The sequence below is a fragment of the Alexandromys fortis genome, unplaced genomic scaffold (genome assembly GCF_014885135.2).
Source record: "Alexandromys fortis isolate MF-2015 unplaced genomic scaffold, M_Fortis_MF-2015_v1.1 scaffold_313, whole genome shotgun sequence".
Taxonomy (NCBI): domain Eukaryota; kingdom Metazoa; phylum Chordata; class Mammalia; order Rodentia; family Cricetidae; genus Alexandromys; species Alexandromys fortis.
In genome coordinates, this window is record NW_026068197.1 from 44045 (window position 1) to 64361 (window position 20317).

The window sequence follows — 20317 nt, forward strand, 5'->3', positions numbered from 1 at the left end:
TCGGTATTAAAAAATAAACCACTGGATTGCATTTGTTTTTTTGAGTCTGTATTTAATTTCTTTTAAATTAAATGATATAGGGGCTGAGGATATAGTTCAGTAATAGAATGCTTGAATGCTCAAGATACTGGATCCTTGCACTGGGGAAAAATAGAAAAAAAATGTATTTTTTTAGATTATTTAGTCATCTCTATTGATACATTTTCATATTTTATAATAATTTAATAGTTTGGTATTATAGAAAACACAAAAATGCTGGCCTAAAGGTCACTGACATTTTTCTCCTTATTAAAGTCCTTCATTTCAGTCAAATTTAGCTGCCTTAATAGACCCTGCAGACTATCATTTTCACTAAGCTTGTTCTAAAGGAGGATCCAGGAAAATGGCCAATAAACCAAATGCCACTTTGAAACCCTGGCTGTGTCAACATCAGCTGCTTTTGGATTTGAGGCTGACAAAGTAAAGTATTTTCCAATTATTTTGCTGATACTTGTCAACCAATTCTTGGATTCCACAGAAACCTGCTGTTCGAGTTTCCCAACCCAAGGCCCTGGGACCTTTCATTAAGTACAGGTCTGCTGCGCAGGCACAAGCCTGAGGGCAGGGGCTGGAGGAGGGGACTTTAGGGCCAGGGGTGAGGGTAGCACGCAGCTCTTACGTCAGAGAAGCATGGCCAGGGCGGGGCAAGTTCCGGAGACTGCCTCCGAAGGAATGCTGGGACGAGGCGTGGGTCAGTGCTCACGTGGAGTCCGGATAATGGTTTCCTAGTGCTTGTCTCCTAGCTACATCTGTTTACTCTAGCCAGTCAGGAGTTGGTCAAGTCCGCTTCTGGTTGCTGGCTATCTAGAGGTCCGCGATGGACACAGAGCGAGGCTCCTTAGGCACTCGGGATGTGGAGAGCACCAAGAAGGAAGTTCAACTGAGGGTAATCCCTTCGGAGCTGAAGTTCCTGGATGCAGTGTCTGGGAAAGTGTACCGGCTCCCTCTCGTTGTGCACAATTTGGGCCGCTGGAACCAGAAGATGAGGTTTCAAGAGCCTGGGAAGCCACAGGTGATAAATTAAGGGTACTGAAAGCTCCTGGGTAGCCTCCGCACTTGAGCAACCCTTTGGCTCAAAAACCAAAATCTACATTTCTAAGGAATTCGGGAAGGATTTTATTTGCTGAGGTGTAGTCACAGGGAAGGAGAAGATAACAAAAGAGAGGGAGAAGGAGGAGGGGGAGGGAGGAAGGGATAACTGCTAAGGTGTAAATGGGAGGAAGAGAAGGGAGTGAAAGGCAGGAAGGGGGAGGGAGAATGATAGAGACATAGGGAGAGGGAGGAAGAGAGGGATAGAAGGAGAGGGAAGAAAGAGGAAGGAAGGAAGAGCAAGGAAGTGATGAAGGGAGAGAGGGAGGGAGGAGAAGGGAGAAAGAATGGAAGAGAAAGGGATGGAAAGAGGGAGAGAGGAAGGGGATAGGAAAAGTGAGAAGGGGAGGCAAAATAATGATGGGAGGAGGGAGAGGGAAAGAGTGGAGAAAGAATCTTTTACTTCAAGTAAGGGGGTATGAGGAAAAGACTAGATGGGGCGAAGCTGAGAGAGAATATGCTTCTTCATAATTGTGTTTGGAAAAAGAAAAGTCCTCACTCCTGTTTTCATTTTTAGTTAACAGAAAATTACAGATTCGTGAAGCTTTATAAATACAATGATGGTTACATCTACTAAGAATTCCAATTTTATGCACTATGTCTTCATAATTCTGAAGTGAATCATGAAGTAATTCATGAGGTGAATTAACAACACCTCAAAAAAAATCCTAGGAGATCGATTTTTTTTGAGGTGTTGTTAATTGCCCTCTGACACTTAAAGTTCCTGATTCCTTCAGGAATTACTAAGAGGCATAAGTGCGGTTTTGTGTCATACTTTATTGAAAATTTACTGAGAAACAGATATATCTCTACTCTCTAAGGATAGGAACTAAAAGGGCATTTTTGTACAGGCCTAATCATCACACCCTGTAAATATATACATTTAATGTATATCAGCGTAAAGTTTTTTTTTTTTAAATTCTTGTTAGGTGGGAATAAGACTTATGCTTGGTAATAATACACACTCCCTAAATATTAGTTTCTCATAATCTTTATAAGGAACTAATAGTGCTGATTTTATCTTTTTCCACTTAAGTTCAAACTGTTGTTGTCGAGTCTGGATAGGGAACTAGCTTCTGGCCTTCAGATGTCAGCAATGGTGGAATATCGTCCTGATAAAAATGAAGACGTGTTTGATCACATCCTTATCTATGCAGGAAATAAAGTTCTAGAGGTTCCTCTGATTGGGTATGTAATCTTCACATCTGCCTTGTAACAATTTTGTTATTATTAAACTGTACTAATGCATTTAAGGACATTCTGTGATGTAGAGCTTGCAATCTAAATATAAAATAGGTATGTCGTGAGATTCCTTCATATGAGACAATAAATTTTTGAAAGCTGTCTGAAAATGCCTACTACATACATGCTGCATTGAACACATTAAATTAAAGACACATGTAGCAGATCACATTTCTTCATTGTACAGAGATTGTGTTTTATACCTTGTTCTTGTTAGCTTTGGACATTTTGATACAAGCTAGAGTCCCATGGGAAGAGAGAATTTATTTATTATCCTGCAGTCAAGTCTATGGGGGCATTTTCTTGTTTAATGGTTGGTGTGGGAGGGCCTAGTCCACTGTGGGCAGTGCCTTACTGGCCAGATGGTCTTGGGAAATATAAAACAGCAAGCTGAGCAAGCCATAGAGAGCAAGTCAGTAAGTAATGCCTCTGTGCTTCCTGTCTCTATTGCTCTTGCTCCTGGCTGCCCTCAATGATTAACCATGATCTGGATACTTAAGCCAAATAAACACTTGCCTGCCTAAGCTGGTTTTGGTCAGTGTTTTAGCATAGCAACAGAAAGTATCTATTATATTCCCCAAATACAGTATCATTGCTTTTTTCATTTATCATATTTTATGTTTTTCAAAGTATTAAAGTCACTTTCCCCTTTTTAATAAGTTTCAAAACATTAAATGGACTTATGTGGAAATTCTCAAAAGGAATTTCACGTATGATAGAGTAACACTAAATTGAAATAAATGAATAGTCTGTCAAATCATGCTTATATGATAAAGTCTGACTTCCTTGTTAAGAAAAGGTTGCATTATAGTTTGCATATGTTATTTCATTACTCCTTTTATTGACAGCAGTGTTATCAATAGACCTGTAAATAAACTGAAATATCTTTTAAAGAGTTAAATGTCTGTAAAGTATCCGTGTGTGTGCTTCCATGAGCTTAACTATGAAGGTGTTCTTATTGTTACACATAATTGTTTGCTTCTGTTCTTCTCTCTTAGGCTGATTCCAACCTGTCACCTGGAAATTGTGCCAGTAGTTGATTTTGGCATATTAGTTGCCAATAGTAAAGTGCATTGTAAAGAGATTAGTATTATTAATCGTGGCAAAGCTCCAGGTACGTGTTCTGTGTCATATAAGCTTACAAATTTAGAAGAGTTGCTATTATTTTAAATTGCATCTAGTATAATAGATTTTCCCAGTCATCAAGAAACAATGACTATCATTTGAAATATTTGAGAACCAAAGGCCCTTAAGTGGTGTGACTACAAAGGATAGCTATGTAATCATTTAAGAAAAATGAACCTGCCTCTTATAATCCATTTTAACACAGCCTGCTGGTTATGTGACTGGTGCTCTTTCTGCAGATGAGAGGCAGGTTGGTGTTATAGAAGTGACATAGGCTAGTCCAGAGACTGAACTGGACCTCAGTGCCTTACTTACTAGCTATATCATATTGGACAATTATCTTTAATGAAATTGAACTTTAGATGGTTAATTAGGTATTTACCCAAAATTTTGGTATGAAACCTGTTTCATTGTGGACTTGAAATATTTTTTCTATTTGTCATAGTGAACTTGGCATTCAGATCATGGTCTGGAAAAGGCTTATAATAATTTATCATTGGAAGGACACTTTTTTCCAAACTTGATTATTTTTAGAAATTGTTATTGTGGCCAGGTGTTTTCATAAAAGTTTTTTTTTTTTTTATTTTGGTTTTTCGAGACAGGGTTTCTCTGTGGCTTTGGAGCCTGTCCTGGAACTAGCTCTGTAGACCAGGCTGGTCTCGAACTCACAGAGATTCACCTGCCTCTGCCTCCTGAGTGCTGGGATTAAAGGCGTGCGCCACCACCGCCCGGCAAAGTATATGTTGTTATGCATACTTTTTTCAAATATCATTTTTATTGTTTTTATTGAACAATATGTTTTTCTCCACTCCCCTCCTTTCCTTTCCCCTCCCCTTCTACCCTGTCCCATGGTCCCCATGCTCCCAAATTTACTTAGGAGATTTTGTCTTTTTCTACTTCCCATGTACATTAGATCCATGTATGTCTCTCTTTGGGCTCTCATTGTTGTCTAGGTTCTCTGGGATTGTGAATTGTAGGCTTTTTGTTTGTTTGTTTGTTTTTTTGTTTTATTTCTAAAAGCCACTTATGAGTAAGTACATATGATATTTGTCTTTCTGGGTCTGGGTTACCTCACTCAATATTATGTTTTCTAGATCCATCCATTTGCCCACAAATTTCAAAGTGTCATTACTTTTTCTCCTGTGTAGTACTCCATTGTGTAAATATACCACAGTTTTTTTTTTTTTTTTTTTTTTTTTTTTTTTTTTTTTTTTTCGAGACAGGGTTTCTCTGTAGCTTTGGTGCCTGTCCCGGAACTAGCTCTTGAAGACCAGGATGGCCTCGAACTCCCAGAGATCCGCCTGCCTCTGCCTCCCGAGTACTGGGATTAAAGGCATGCGCCACCACTGCCTGGCATACCACAGTTTCTTTATCCATTCTTTGGTTGAGGGGCGTTTTGGTTGCTTACAGGTTCTAGCTATGAAAAACAATGCTATCAATGCACAATTTTTATTGATTGCAACAATGGAAATAATTTGTCATTCTTTTGATGTGATGGTTAGCTACATTAGCTGCAAGATTGCCATTTCTCCTAATCTAATACAAGGACTAATTCTAGATAGTGACTGTTTCTTTGAGACTGCATGTCTAATATATAATGAAATAGTAAATCCAGTCTTCTTTACCTCTAGATTGTCTTTCTCTTAGCTGCCTGCTTGAACAATGGGATTAAGAAAAAGACAATCTATCCCATTACATATTTTCTCATAAAATATACAAGAATAAAACTGGTAGCTACTTCTGATTCAGTTTTGTTCATTTAGCTTTCAGTGATTTGGTTCTTTCATGGATGAATATTCATGGCTTAGGAATTTATAGAATATTAGGCTTATTTTCAGTTTGATTCTAATGTGAAGTATAGAATCTCTTAAGGAAATGATTGAGGTTCTTTGATTCTGAAGACTAGTAATATTTCAGAGTGATTTTATATGATTGAAATTTTTTTTATTTTATTTTTCTCTCCAAATTCTGTCTTAACTTATTTATTTATAACCCTCTAGTGATTATATAAGTGTAATATATCCAGTTTAGATTAAAATCGCCCCAAATTATAGCTATATTACATATGAAAACTCTGAATTAAAATGCAGATTAAATTTTAATGAGACATTTAGTGTATTTTTTAATGAAAAAATGAAAGATTAATCTGTAGACATGGGCAAATATTTTTGCGAAAAAATACTGATGCTTTAAAAGAAAACTGCTTTTCTGGGGGGTAAATTTAACCATGTTTCACATTTAATTGCTTCATTTACTAATTGAAAAATACTGGGCAAATAATTTATTTTTTCTAAGCATCTATTGCATATTTATACTTTAGAGATCAAGATATCTAAGTGTCTGATTTCTTATTTGTAAAATGGAATTCAGTGATTGAACATGCAGCTTATAACAAGGATTGGAGAACATATATGTGGATATATAGTGTTCTTAGTATAAGTACTTTCCAAAAATGAATATATAATATTTTTAGTTACTGCTGAGGGCTAAATTCTAACATGAGTTCAGATTTATTAGGAGATGCCAGTATCTGTAATCACAATAAAAGCAATTTTTTTTTGTTCCTTGGTGGATCATCTGTGTAATGTGTGTCTATTGTAAAGGTCTAGTTATAAACTGTGTCTCTTACTCTCCTTAGGCATGTTCAAAACAGAATACCAGGGTCAGTTACCTATTGTGATTTCTCCAAGTAGTGGTACTGTGAAGGCTAAGTCATCAAAGGTCATCAAAGTGGATTTCTGTGCAGACAAGTCCCAGATTGTAAATGAAGTGGCAAGGTAAATATAGAGTATCTTTTTTGGACAAATGTTTATATAGAACTCAATTTTTTTCTTCTTTCAGATTGATTGCTTATTTGCCAACCCCCTTTCTTTCATTTGCTATTATGTAGCTATTCCTACATATCAGGACATGCAAGTGTAGGTAGTGCTCAGTAATGGAAAGCAAATGCAGAAGTGACATGTAGATACACAGAACAGCAGCTCCTAGTTTCAGTTTTATGAATCTGAGGAAATGGTCTGAGGATTCCACTAATAAACTGGTAGTTGAACCACACACTAATCATTAAATAGGATCTGGTTAGTGAATGGAAATGATATGATTGGTGTATGTGTGTGTGTGTGTGTGTGTCTGTGTGTGTACAGGAAAAATGAATGTTGATGATAGATTGGCTTATATGAGTTATTTCAGGCAGAGAAAGTGACAATTTGAAACTTTAGAGATAACTGTGTTTCCTATTAAAGAATCAGAGGCAATATAGAGTTGAAGAAGTAGAAGGGAGTGATGTGAGGTCAGACCAAAACAAAGGAATGGCACAAGATCCAGTAAAGGGTCTATGGGACAGCAATTTTTTCATGAGGTTTGCTTTAGTGCATTCATAGATGTGATGTGCATTTAATAATGTGTGTGAGCTACTAAATTACACCTGAAATGTATTTCTTATTGAAGGTTACTATTGTAGTGTTTGAGATACAGTTGTGAGCCTGAAAATTAATCTGAGGATCAGTTTGCAATTTAGAAAGTCACAGTAACAGCATTGAATTAAACAAATCAGACAGCACAAAAGAAATTTGACAATCTGACTTGATATTATAAAAGCAAAGCCAAAAAGACATAGGAAAAGGCAGAGCTAGGGCCTAAATTGGGAGAATTGAGAGACGTGCACAGATTTAAGGTATATTAATACAAGCCTGTTTAATTCATTTGATGAGTTAATGAACAAAAGAAAGTGGAAGAAAGTTCATATGTGGCATGGGAGGAGTGATTTCATTGTTAGAGTCATTGTGGAGTCTCTGGCTATGACTTACATGTTCTAAGTCCCAGAAAGCAGCTTTGTCTAGATTAGTTGGGTAAGGGTATTAGGAGTATATGTGGTATCTAAAACATAGGAATCCTGAGAATTTCACTGAAGAATGGAATATGGACTAATAAGAGAGAAGAAACAAATAATTTACAGAGGATCTGTGTCTTAGAATGAAAAGTTAGAGCATGCATGATTGAGTTAGAATGAAAACCGAGGGAAGTGTGCGATAGCCAGGAATCTAAGGAAGGACAGGTATGTTGAGATATGGTATAGATAAAACCTCACAATTATAGAAAAATATAAGTGTTTTGATGATAGCCAGTTATTTGTGGTATCTGTTGGGGTTAAGTTGAAAGGATTGTATTCATGCCAGAAAGAAAGAAACATGTGCCAGATGTGCTAAATAAGAACTGAAATTAGTTTGAAATTTTTTCTGAGGTATGTTTGATTTAGGGAACTGTGGTATTGGAATGTAGATGATAGCTTAGGCCTCGGTTCCAATTTATAGATGTAGGCACACAAAATGACATACTAATCTCTAATAGTAAATGAAAGGGACTAATCTTAATCTGCTAATTTAGTTATGATGTCATTTTAAAAAACTATTCAAATAATTAGAAGAAAATATATATGAATATATAATAAAAATACTTACACTTATTTTATTATGTTATAGAGTGAGTTTGCAAGGTCGTCCTGATACACTCTTGAACATCAAAGTTCATGTGGTTGAGCAGATAATCGAATTGCTTAGCATGAATTGTGACAGGAAATTGCAATGCATACAGTTTGGTTCTGTTTTCTTTGGAACATCAAAACTTGAGCATGCACTTCTGTTTAACAATAGCCCTGAAACTGTAAACTGGGTGGCAATAATGCAAGATGACTGTGTTGGAGAAGAACTGGTAAGTAAATTGAGCGAAAGTGGTGCATCATGTCTGAATTAAACCAGACGAATGCTTCCTGCAACTTAGTAACTTACTCTGAAGATTTCTGCTCTCCTCAAATTTTGAAATGTATCATGTCCTTTGTCAAGTTTAGGTATATGTTACTGTAGAAACAAATACTCTTCACTTTCTAGGTTCTAAAATTGCAATAATTATTTTAACTCTTTCAAATATGTTATTTCCTTTTTCCCTAATATGCTTTTATGTCTTATTTTATGTTACAGGGAGCAAATATTCATCTAAGGACAGATATTGCCTTAAATAATCTCCCCTACTTAAACAAAATAAAGAAAATAGATATGACTGATTTTATGACCTGTGTTCCCAATGAAGGGACTTTACTCCCCTATCAAAAGATTGTAATTACATTTTGCTTCAGCCCAAAGTAAGGAAAAGTGAATTTATTTGTAATGCCAATTATTAATGAAAATTAGTTACAATACACTAACCAGACTTATTTAATGTCATAGTAAAGCATGTGGGAAAGCAAAAATCGTATTTTTTCTTACATTTCTAAATATTTCTATTATGTTTAAGATTTCCAATATTCATAAATATGACATACAATATTTTTTTAATTAAAAAACGTCCTAGATCTATAGGAAATGGGTCATTGTGGAGGAGGTAAAATTTTTGGTTGTTTTGGATTCCATAAGTTGATTTGTGCAGTCCAGAACTTGCTGCAGGAATAGTGAGATGCCTGTAGTGTTTTATAGATGACACCAAATAGGAAGTAATGCTCTTACTTGAGCAGAATCTTTTTCTGACTGAATACTATCAATGTTAAAACAACATTATCTACTTCCGTTAACCCATAGAATTTAATGAAACACGTGCAGCGTATTTTCATAGCTCTTTGTACTGGCTTTTGTTATCTAGGCTGAAAATACTTTGAAAATGTTGAATATATGGTAAACAATTCAATATTATCTTAGTCTGTTTCTCAACTGTAAGAATTTACCTTTGTGAGATGGTCATGTTTAGTGTACTTCCATTACAGCATTGTCACTTGCTGATACACCATTTTTGTAGGCTGAGTGTTTTAAGAGGATATGGTGGTTAGTTTTAATTGTCAACTTGATAGAATGACCTGAGACTCTCAAGAAGTGATTGATGATCTGCATTAGGTTGGCCTATGGTCATGTACATAGGAGACTGCCTTAATTGATGAGGGAAGACCTGCTATTTTCTGTTTCGGGACTTTTTTTTTTTTTAAAGAGAATTTTTTTTTATTGAGAATAAGAAAAAAAAAGTTTCCGCCTCCTCCCAGCCCCCCCCTTCCCCCCCCCCCCCCCCCCGTTTCCGCCTCCTCCCAGCCCCCCATTTCCCTCCCCCTCCCCCACTCTTCTCCCCCTCCCCCTTCTCTTCTCCCCCTCCCCCCACTCCTCTCCCCCTCCCTCTCCTATCCAAAGAGCAGTCATGGTTCCCTGCCCTGTGGAAAGTCCAAGGTCCTCCCCCCTCCGTCCATGTCTAGGAAGGTGAACATCCAAACTGGCTAGGCTCCCACCAAGCCAGAACATGAAGTAGGATCAAAACCCCTTGCCATTGACCTTGGCTTCTCATCAGTCCTCATTGTTCGCCATGATCAGAGAGTCCGGTTTTATCCCATGCTGTTTCAGTCACAGTCCAGCTGGCTTTGGTGAGCTCCCAATAGATCAGCCCCACTGTCTCAGTGGGTGGGTGCACCCCCCGTGGTCCTGACATCCTTGCTCGTGTTCTCCCTCCATCTGCTTCTCATTGGGACCTTGGGAGCTCAGTCCAGTGCTCCAGTGTGGGTCTCTGTCTCTATCTCCATCCATCACCAGATGAAGGTTCTAGGGTGATATGAAAGATATTCGTCAGTAATGTTATAGGATAGGGTCAGTTCAGGTTCCCTATCCTCAGCTTCCCAAGGAACTAAATGGAGACATTGCCTTGGGCTCCTGGGAGCCACTCTAGGTTCAAGTCTCTTGCCAACCCTAAGGTGGCTCCCTTAACTAAGATTTGTGCTTCCCTGCTCCCCTATTCAACCTTCCTTTATCCCAATCTTCCTGTTTCCCCAAGTTACCCCATCCTCCCCTTCTCACTTTTCTCTCCCCATCTCCCCTTACCCCCATTCCACCCCACCCCCAAGATCCCAATTTTTTACCCGGCAATTTTGTCTACTTCCCATAGCCAGGAGGATAACTATATGTTTTTCTTTGGGTTCATCTTCTTATTTAGCTTCTTTAGGATCACCAATTATAGACTCCATGACCTTTATGGCTAGAAACCAATTATGAGTGAGTACATCCCATGTTTTCTTATGCTCTATAAAACTAAAAAAAAAAAAAAGCTTTGAGTACTAGACACACATTTATTTCTCTCTTCTCTGTATTGTGACTATGAGGTGACTACATTTACATTTTAAAATGCTTTACATTGTTGCCTTGATTTTCTTGCTATGATGGAATTTGACCTGAAATTGTGAACTAAATTAAACCTTTCTCTTCTTCATTGCTTCATCAAGTCAACAGAAATGAAACTACGGCATCAAAACTAATCGTTAATTGCCCCACACATATAATCAAGAATTATCTTAATGATACTTTTGTCTAAGAAGTGTCTTTGGAAAATCTATAAAATTATGTTCAACAATACAAGATTATGTTATTTTATGTGTCCCCATTGTATTTTATATGATTGTTTTGGTAGTTGTTGTGAGTCAACTGATGTGGGTGCTGGGAACCAAGCCTGGGTCCTCGTAACTCTAGCGCCATCTCTTCAGCCTCCTCCACCTCTACATGCTTTGAAAGAAATCCAAATATTGTTTTCTATGGCAGCATTTTAACGTTGGGAGTCTAGCATGGACATTTAGGTGTGAATATTTGAAGTCTTAGTTAAATTTGTTTTTTAACACACTATATGTGCTCCCATTTAATATTGCACACCTACTTTTTGTGTATTTGAGTATCTACTGGCAGAAGAGCTAATCTGTACGTAAGCTAGAAATATAGTCAGAGACCTGGCCTATGGTGTAACCTATCTATACCTTTGTTCCCATTTCTCCCTTTTGGTTCCATTCTTCCATTACATTTCTCTAAGAAGATCTGATTCATATCAAATTATGTTCTCTAATTACTTGTTCACTATGAGGAATTTGATTGGTAATAAATATGAATTTAGTTCATGAGAGTAAATAAATATGTAACAGAATTTGCTACTAAGGGAAATATGGGTTACTATAGAGACTGCTTAGAGAGATAGACAGTGAATTCTATCTGGCAGAAAAATACAGTATAAACACTGGCATGTCATGTAGGTTTTGGCATATTGGGACACTTAAGTTAGTCTTGTCTTAAAAATATAAGTATTAATTCAGTTACTTTTTTGAGCTTTATGCACTGAGGTCTTTGTTGTTAGTAAATTTGGAAAATAGGTAATAGATGTGTTTTTATTCCTTTTCATCTGCTTACATAGATTTAAGAATTAGGTTGATTATTTTTATTGACAAGTGACAAAAACATGTAACCTGTGCTTTAAAAACAACTAATTATGATATTTACAGGCTAGTAGTTGATATTAAAAAGGATGTTGGGCCTTCACATAGGCAAGACTATGCTCTCTTTGTGAGATTTGATTCTGTGGGAAGTAAAGATGGATTTTTAAGAGATGATAACTCTAACACCATGAAAAGTAAGTATGAAATGAATAAGACCATTAAATATGTAGTAGTTAAAATTCATTAAGAGAAAAAGTATCACATGTGAGGGAATAGGTGGGAGAAAATGGGAGGTAAATTTGATAAAAGCTCATTATATGCATGTGTGACATTTTCTAACAATAAAATAGAATAATGAGCATCAGTGCTACAGGAAAAATATAAAATGCTTATTTTTTACATTGAACAAAAATCTATACACTTTCATGGCTTTAATATATCATCTGTGGTGTGTGAAGACAACCATGGAACCGTTTACATGACTTTAGATAAACATTATGATCTCAGAATTTGAGAAATTAAAACCGAATATTTTTAATTTTTAGATGTGGCAAGGTTTATTCGTAGGATTTGACATAAAACAAATGGGCCATTTTGTTTTGATCAGACCTTTACTTCTAGAATGCTGCCTATAGTAACAGTTGAAGAACAGGATTGAGATCTACTAAGCAGGGTAATACTGTCTTTGGATACATACCATGAGTATGTGAAAGGCATGTGTTTTCTATGCCACATATTAAGAGGCATTAAATTTTTTTTACAATTTCAAGTAGTTTTGTGTTGATTGGAGCAAAGCAAAAATGTAATAGTACTTGAGTCACTTTTAATAAGCTAGATCAAAGATGAATGAATAGGGAGGTTGCAAATCAAATTCGGAAAAAATGAGCTGTGCCCAGGAGATGTAAATCCTTCCTGTTAACTTAGCAAAGCCAAGAGTTTGGAAGATTTGCAGGCCAGTATGAATATGTACTGTCACTATGTTCAATTAAGCTGTTAATCTTGCTCAGTTTGGCAGAAATGTCTTGCTGATATTACTGATGTCATGCCTTGTTATATTGAACTATATTTACCGATAAGAGAACACTTGCTTCAAGTTTTCTGGTTAATGCTGCTTTTTTTCTTATTTTACCCCATTTATTGAGCATAGATACTTTTTTTTCATAGTTTTTCTGAGTATAGTTTCTCATCCCCTTATATCTACCAGTTCCTCCTTAACCTCACTTTCCTCTGAATCCATTCCCTTTCTGTGTCTCATGTCAAAAGAACAGGCTTCTGGAAGATAACAACTAAACACAACAAAATAAAATATATTACGACGAAGCAAAAACTATCACATCAGAGTTAGACACAGCAACCCAAAAGGACAAAGAGAGTTCCAAAAACACACATAAGAGCCAGAGACTCATTAGTTCTCACACTGAGGAGTCCCATAAAAATATTAAGCTAATACCTATAATACTTATGTAATATATAATATATTTCACACACACACACACACACACACACACACACACACACACAGGAGCTGCTGTAGTCCTTTTAAAACCCTATGCTTTCTTTTTTAGAGTTTGTGATTTCATGTGCCCCTTGCTTAGTTGTTTCTTTTATTCTTCTATACCCATTATTCTTATTTTTGTTTTTTTTTCAGTGTCCCAGATTTCTTGGATATTTTGTGTTAGGAATTTTTTAGATTAAGGTTTTATTTAATTGGTGTGTCCATTTTGTTTCTATTATATTTTAAATGTCTGAGATGCTCTCTTCCATCTCTAGTATTCTGTTGGTGAAGCTTGCCTCTGTAGTTCCTGTTCAAATTCCTAAATTTTTCATTTCCAGAATTCCTTCATTGGGCTTTCTTTATTGCTTCTCTTCATTTTCAGCTCTTCCACAGTTTAGCTGATTGGCCAAACTTGGTTGGGGGACATCTTGGACTCATGCCTAGGTCATTCTTTATAATGGGGGATTGTTCCATGTCTAAAGTAGAGACACATTTCGGCCCCTTCATAACTGAAGTGAGTTGGAAGAAGAAATGTTGGAAGAGAGAATCTTTGTGATTCCTTGGTGATGATGTCAGTTAAGAAAGGGAGACCACAGTGTATTTCCTGCTAAGAAGTTAGGGATGAGCCGTGGGTAGGGGTTGGGAGGGAGAAATTGGATCTCAGGAGCAGTTGAGACATGTGGGTCTGCATTAAGCTTATGTGTTGCTCTGTGAGGAGCAGCCTTTGGCTTAGCAGGGGATAGGTATCTGCTCTGGTTGTGGTCTAGGACAAAACAACAAGTGGATAGGACGGTTACACGGGAACATCTATGGGAGCCACAGGAGATGTGGGCAGGGGAAAGGCTGCCATGGGGTTTTCTGCTGCAGAACGTGGCATGAGACTAAGGGATTGAATCAGGGAGAACAGGAAAAGAAGAGAAGGTCTGTGTACATCCTACCTGGTTTTCTGGCATACCCTGTTGGTTAGCAGGGGATGTCTGCTGGAGTTGGCTGGGAAAAAGCTACAGGTCGGGGTGGGGGGGCAATGGAGGGACAGGCTGGAAGGAGATCTGTGGAATTCACAGGAGGTGGGAGCAGAGGGGCAGGGGAGGTTGCAAAAGGTGTTCTGCTGCAGAGACTGGGGGATTGGATCGGGGGAACAGAGAACAATAAAGCTTCTAATAGCTAGAGATGGATATTCTACATTCATCTTACAGCTTATTTATAGGCTACAATTGATCAATGAGAACTCTAGTAAGAAAAACATAACTCTATTCTATGGTTCTAGTTACAGTTCTCTTCATAAAACTATTCTATTGTTCAAGTAGAGAGTAAGTCTGTTGTGGATCAAAGACCCCAAGGACTACTATAGAAAACCAAAGTCCAAATTGGGAGTCTTTATTAAACTAACTGGAGATTATCTGGAGAGCAACAGTGCTCACACAGTAGCCCTGCCTGTTTTAAGGGCAAAAACTACATCCTGGTTAGCAGTTGCAGGGGGAAGGAAAGCAAGCAAGCTGTTTATAAGATACAAAAGTTGTCAGTTAGCTGGGGCATCTTGACCTCAAGTCCCTGGGACATGGTTAGGTAATTTTCTAAGAGACATTCCCTGAGGAGGGGCTGTAAGCAGGGAATATTCTTTGAGTCAGACCTTAGATGACTACAGAAGAGACAACAACTCTGTCACGCAATCCATAGTTCTGTCTAATACCTAATATCCCAAACCCTAAATTATATATACTTTCCCAGTCTGTATTATTCCATCATGTATGATTTAATAATCATTCATTTTCGTGTATATATAACCTTTGACCTATTTCCCATAATGATTGAAGAGAAAAAACTGATCTCTTTAACTTTCATATTACTCACCCTAGTTGATTATGATGTTTTGGTATTTGCTAAATTCTGTAATTCATTCTAAAAATCTCCATGCTAAACACATTTGATTCAAGTCTCCTTTCTTTCCTCTTTCCTTTTTACATAAAGGATTTAAACACATTGAATGATCTACTAGATATGTCCACTAGATTATACACTAGACACAGGCTCATGCTAAAGTTTCTTATTCTGCCCAGAACCATTGCCTAGAGATGATGCTGCCTACAGTGAACTGGATCATTCTGCATCAAGAAATCATGAAGAGAAAACCCACGTAAATGCCCATATGCCAATCTAATCTAGACAGTTCTTTGGATGATCCTAGGCTGTTCCAAGTTGACAGTTAGAGCTAACTAGAAATATTTCAAAAGAATTAATAATTTTTTATAAGTAGCTTTATGCTTCAGTCTTTATTAATCTCCAGAAATGGCAAGTTTATCCTTTCAGTTGCTCACACACGCACTAAAGTATATATGAACAAACAAATAAAACATAGGAAAAAAGCCCTTAAGTGTCATAATTTAGCATCTGTTGATTTTCCTGTCCTCTATCCAGTAAATGGGCAAAGATTATTTACTCTGCACTCAAGAATATATCTATAACCTTGACTGTTTCTGACCATCCTTTTACAGTTCTCCTAAAACAACCATATGTGTTTCCTTATGGCTTTTTGAATGTGAGAAGCAAGTTCCTACTTTAGAGTGCTTGAATTTGCTCTTTCTACTTGGAATACACTTTTTATGGATGTTTCATTTCCTCGAAATGTTTGCCCAAATGTTGCAGTATAAATTAAAATGGCTTATTTGAATATCTCTACCTAAAACAGTCTCCCCAAGTCTCACTCTTTGTCTTTACATATAGCTTCTACCCTTTGTAAGTGTTACAAATGTAGTGACTGTCAGCCTTATATTTCCAGAATGTAAATCCATCAGAGCAGCTTTTTCTTTATTCATAGCTGTGTCCTCAAGACTCAAAATTATGTGTAGCATAAAGAAGGCAGGCAATGGTTTTGCAGAAGATCGAATGAGCTCCTTATTTCCCATCATATTTTTTTAAGTGTTGCTATGTGAAGTAAGCTAATATATTTTTGGTTCTCCAAACACTCCTCACTTTGTTCAGTAGGTTTTATTGCTTTTTCAGGTAATCGACTTCAAAAAGTAGAGTTAGCTTTGACAGGCTCTGGACTTCCTGTCATCTTACAGTTTGATCCAGGAAAATCACTTACTTTTGCACCTTGTTTCATGGGTGAGCATTCGGATATTCTATGCATTGTAAAAAATCAATCCATATCACTTCCTGTGATGTACCATTTTCAAAAAACTGCACACTTTAAAATGGATCCTGAAAGGGGCAAAATTGATGAAGGATGTATTCAGGTAAGTTAGCTTTTTCTTTGCCTTCCTTCCATAGCACTTCGGCTATTTTTTTTTTTCCAGAGTAATTTACAGAGGAGAAAGGACCACATTTGATCTACTAGTGTTTATGAAGTATATCTCTTATGTGACCTAGAATTAGTTATACATCCAGTCATATAGAATCCGTAATTCTTTGTTAAGGGTTTGCATTGTTCCAGTGAAAGCATGTAATGTTCAGGTGCACTATGAAATGCAGCTGTTGCTTCTAAAACAGTTTTATTAAGGAATTTTAAGACACATACAGAAACAGGTATGACTTAAGATTGTAGAGTGTTAAACAGGATCTGTAATGTAGTGCCATCCAAACTCAAAGAACATGTGTTTTATTTTTATTCGGGAAGATTTTTCTGGAGAATCACATGAGCAGATTTAGTTAAAGTTTGAAATTTCAAACAGGGAATAGTTGGCTAGTTTGCAGTTTCTTATGTTGGGGGAAAACAAACAAAAAACAAATACTAAGACAGTCTTGTTGGAACCAGCCCCCCCCCCCCCCGTTTCAGGAGCTATTTTAATTATGGCTGGCCACTCTTGCCAACTCTTTTGTAGGCACTCTAAAACAGAACTTCTTAAGCATTCTTTACTAACTTTTTTTTCCCTGAGCTGATTAAAGTATGTATACAAATTTAATATTTTTATGCTGAAAATGATGGCAGAAGAATATTGAAAGTGTTCAGTGTCCATAATCAACATAGAACAATTTGTGGGTACAGTAAAAAAAAGTGCATCTGAAAATATACAATGGTTTCAAATCTGAGCCCATGTGTTTTGGGCACTATCCATTGTTGTTATGTTATATGATGCACACACAATGCAGTGTGAATTTTGTACATTCAGAAGCATGACTGTGGTGACCATTTGTGCTGCAACAGACTTGTGTTGCAAGTAAAACCTCAGCTCAATTACACATTTAACTTTCACTTAATTTTTACTCATTGCATATTCAAAAGCTTTTTTATTGTTGGCAAATTTTTGTGTCCCACACCACATTTCATTTTAGGACCCCCATATATGCTTGTGACTTAAGTCAGCTCTTGGAAATCTATGGTCTGTTGGACAGTTCTGTTTTGACTCCTGATTCTTCCCTGTTTGAGCAATTTTACTGATGTTATAAACATTTCTGGGTGATTTTATATGGATATATACTTAAGACTCAAAATATATCATATAGAGGAATTGTTAAATATTGAAAATGCTGTGTTTAACGTTTGGACCTGTTCCCAGTAGTGTAATGTAGTGATATTTTGCTTGTGTTTTTTTTTTTTTTTTTAAACAAAGATTGCTTGAAGATCAGAGTGTAGAGTTAAGCCACTAGATACCAGGGAGTGGTGGCTCACACTTTTTATCCCAAGGCTTGGGAGACAGAGGCAGAGGGATTTTCGTTATTTCAAAGCCACCCTGGGCTACCTGAGATTGAATCTGTCTAAAAGAGAACCAGAACTCACAGAAAGGTGATCCCAGCACTTGGGATCCTATGCCTTTAATCTCAGCACTAGGGAGGTGAAGACAGGAGTGATATGGCTGGGCAGAGAGAGCAATATAAGGCGGGAGGAGACAGGAGCTCAGTGTAGTCTGAGGTTTGGGTGGAGGCAGATGCAATCTGGACAGGATCACCCCTTTGGTCTGAGCATTGGTAGAGGTAAGAGAACTTTCTTCTAGTGGCTGGCCGCTCTGCTTTTCTGATATACAACATTAACCTTGTATCTGATTCTGGGTTTTTATTATTAAGGCCAACTAAAATTCATGCTACAGTGTTTGTCAAAGTGATTGCATAAGTTTGTATTTCTTCCAGCAGTGACTTAACAGTCCAATTCCTTTATGCCCCTTCCCACACTTGACAATATCCTTTTTTTCATTACAATTATCTTATTGGGTGCAAAATGGTGTGCCAGTATGGTTTTAGTTCTCCTCTTCCCAATAACTGATGATGATAGCTATATTCACCTATTTTCTTTAGGGGAATAATTGCTTAAATCGACAGCAAGGTGAATGGTGCCTTATTAGAAATGTCTCTATTTGAATCTCTCAAATTTGTGTTATGATATTCTATGAAAAGGAGAATTAATGTGTCAGTTACAGTTAAGATTGAAAACCTGCTTGTTGACTGAGTGTTCCCAATAGATCACAGGAATCCTTAGAAGGATAAAAAGAAACACCAGTGTTAAAGTGATGTGAAAAGATAAAGAAGCCAGTGTTGTTTGATGGCTTCAGAAATGGAAATGGTGGGGATGTAAGTCCACTGAGATGGTTTCTATCACCTGGAAGCGAAAAAAGAATAAAATAAAACCCATACTCTGCAGTAGATCTTTCAGTATATAAGCACAGATCAAATGACTCAGATTTCAGTTCATTAAAACTGTGGAAGACTCACAAGTATAAAATAAGAAATTCGAGGTGAACCCTTGATTTTTTTAAAATTATTTTTCATAGCTAAAAGGATATTATTATATTACCCTTTGACATTTTTATTTTATTTAGCCCATGTAATTTTCTGATTTTTAAACTTTTATTTTTTATAAAGTTCATAAGTGTATAAAATGCATCTTGATTATTTTCTACCTCTTTCTTCCTCCATCCAACATTCTCTGCCTTCCCCGTTTGTAGAGTCAAATCCTCACACCTGTCTGTCTGTCTTTCTCATCTGTGGATGAACACTCACAATATGTTATTCTCGGCACCTTGAACACCTCATCTCTGCATTAACTGCTGTATACTATAATGAGAAGCTTCTCTGACCAAGCATGAGAGCAGCACAAACATGTGAATATAAGCATACATATTCAAAATACAGTTTACACGTGACCACTTAGCAGAACATTAAAAGTTTTTCCTTTACTTTTATTGATATGGTTTTACCCATATGTATAGTACTAGACATGAGTTCTTGAATACTTATCTTTGTTGTTGAAATGCAAGTTCTTCATATGTTCTGGTACAAGGCTCAATCAGATAAATAAATTACAAATATCTTTTCCATTTTGTGGGTGTTTTATTTTTATGACGATAATTTCCTTTGCAATGAAACATTTTAGTAGTCATATTCACCCAAGGCCTTCAAATTTATTAAAGAGTATTTTTGACATATTTGGAATCTTGAAAATAGATATGATTCTAAAATTACCTTGTCCGTTTCTACCAAAAAAAAATAGCAGCTGTTATTTTGATAGCATCTGTGTTGGTGTTCTAAATCTTTTTGGGTAGTATTGCCATTCCACAATATTAGTTTTTCAGTTGATGGAGGACAGATACTTATTCATGTGTGTTTTAATTTCTTTCAGTGGTGTTTAGAGTATCCAGGGTCCAGGGGTAGGTTGATCCCAAATTTCCTGAGAAACCGTCACACTGCTTTCCAAAGTGGTTGCACAAGATTGCATTCCCACCAGCAATGGATGAGGGTACCCCTTCCTCCACAGCCTCTCCAGCAAAGGCTATCATCAGTGTTTTTGATTTTAGCCATTCTGACAGGTGTAAGATGGTATCTCAAAGTTGTTTTAATTTGCATTTCCCTGATCGCCAAGGAGGTTGAGCATGACTTTAAGTGTCTTTTGGCTCATCCTGGCATCTTGATGTGTATGTATGTGTGCTAATAATTTGTTCTAATTCAGTACTCTTCGTCACTGCCATCCCTCTGTTCCCTCTGAATGGCTTCTTTCCTTTTTCCCAATTTTATAAACTAAATACATAAAAAAACACTGCATATAAAATACAGTTCATATATGTACACACATATGTGTTTTTGTGTATATATATGTTTGTTTATGTATATATAGTTTCCCTTAAACTACTTGTATAACTATCCATTTTTTTTTCTGTTTCAATGGAAGGATTCCCTTTAATACTTTCCTA

General features: G+C 36.7%; 1 protein-coding gene across 3 annotated transcripts in view; it reads left to right on the top strand.

The window, feature by feature from the left end:
• The first annotated feature begins 776 nt into the window (after positions 1–776).
• Cfap47 (cilia and flagella associated protein 47) overlaps positions 777–20317 on the top strand; it is a 246663-nt gene continuing 227122 nt past the window's right edge. For all 3 annotated transcript variants that reach the window (XM_050129779.1, XM_050129780.1, XM_050129781.1), the window contains exons 1-8: positions 777–1051; positions 2165–2316; positions 3369–3484; positions 6134–6272; positions 7974–8202; positions 8469–8629; positions 11771–11898; positions 16200–16435. In XM_050129779.1, coding sequence (XP_049985736.1) covers positions 857–1051; positions 2165–2316; positions 3369–3484; positions 6134–6272; positions 7974–8202; positions 8469–8629; positions 11771–11898; positions 16200–16435 — 1356 coding nt within the window. In that variant the 5' untranslated portion in view covers positions 777–856. The remainder of the gene's footprint in view (positions 1052–2164; positions 2317–3368; positions 3485–6133; positions 6273–7973; positions 8203–8468; positions 8630–11770; positions 11899–16199; positions 16436–20317) is intronic.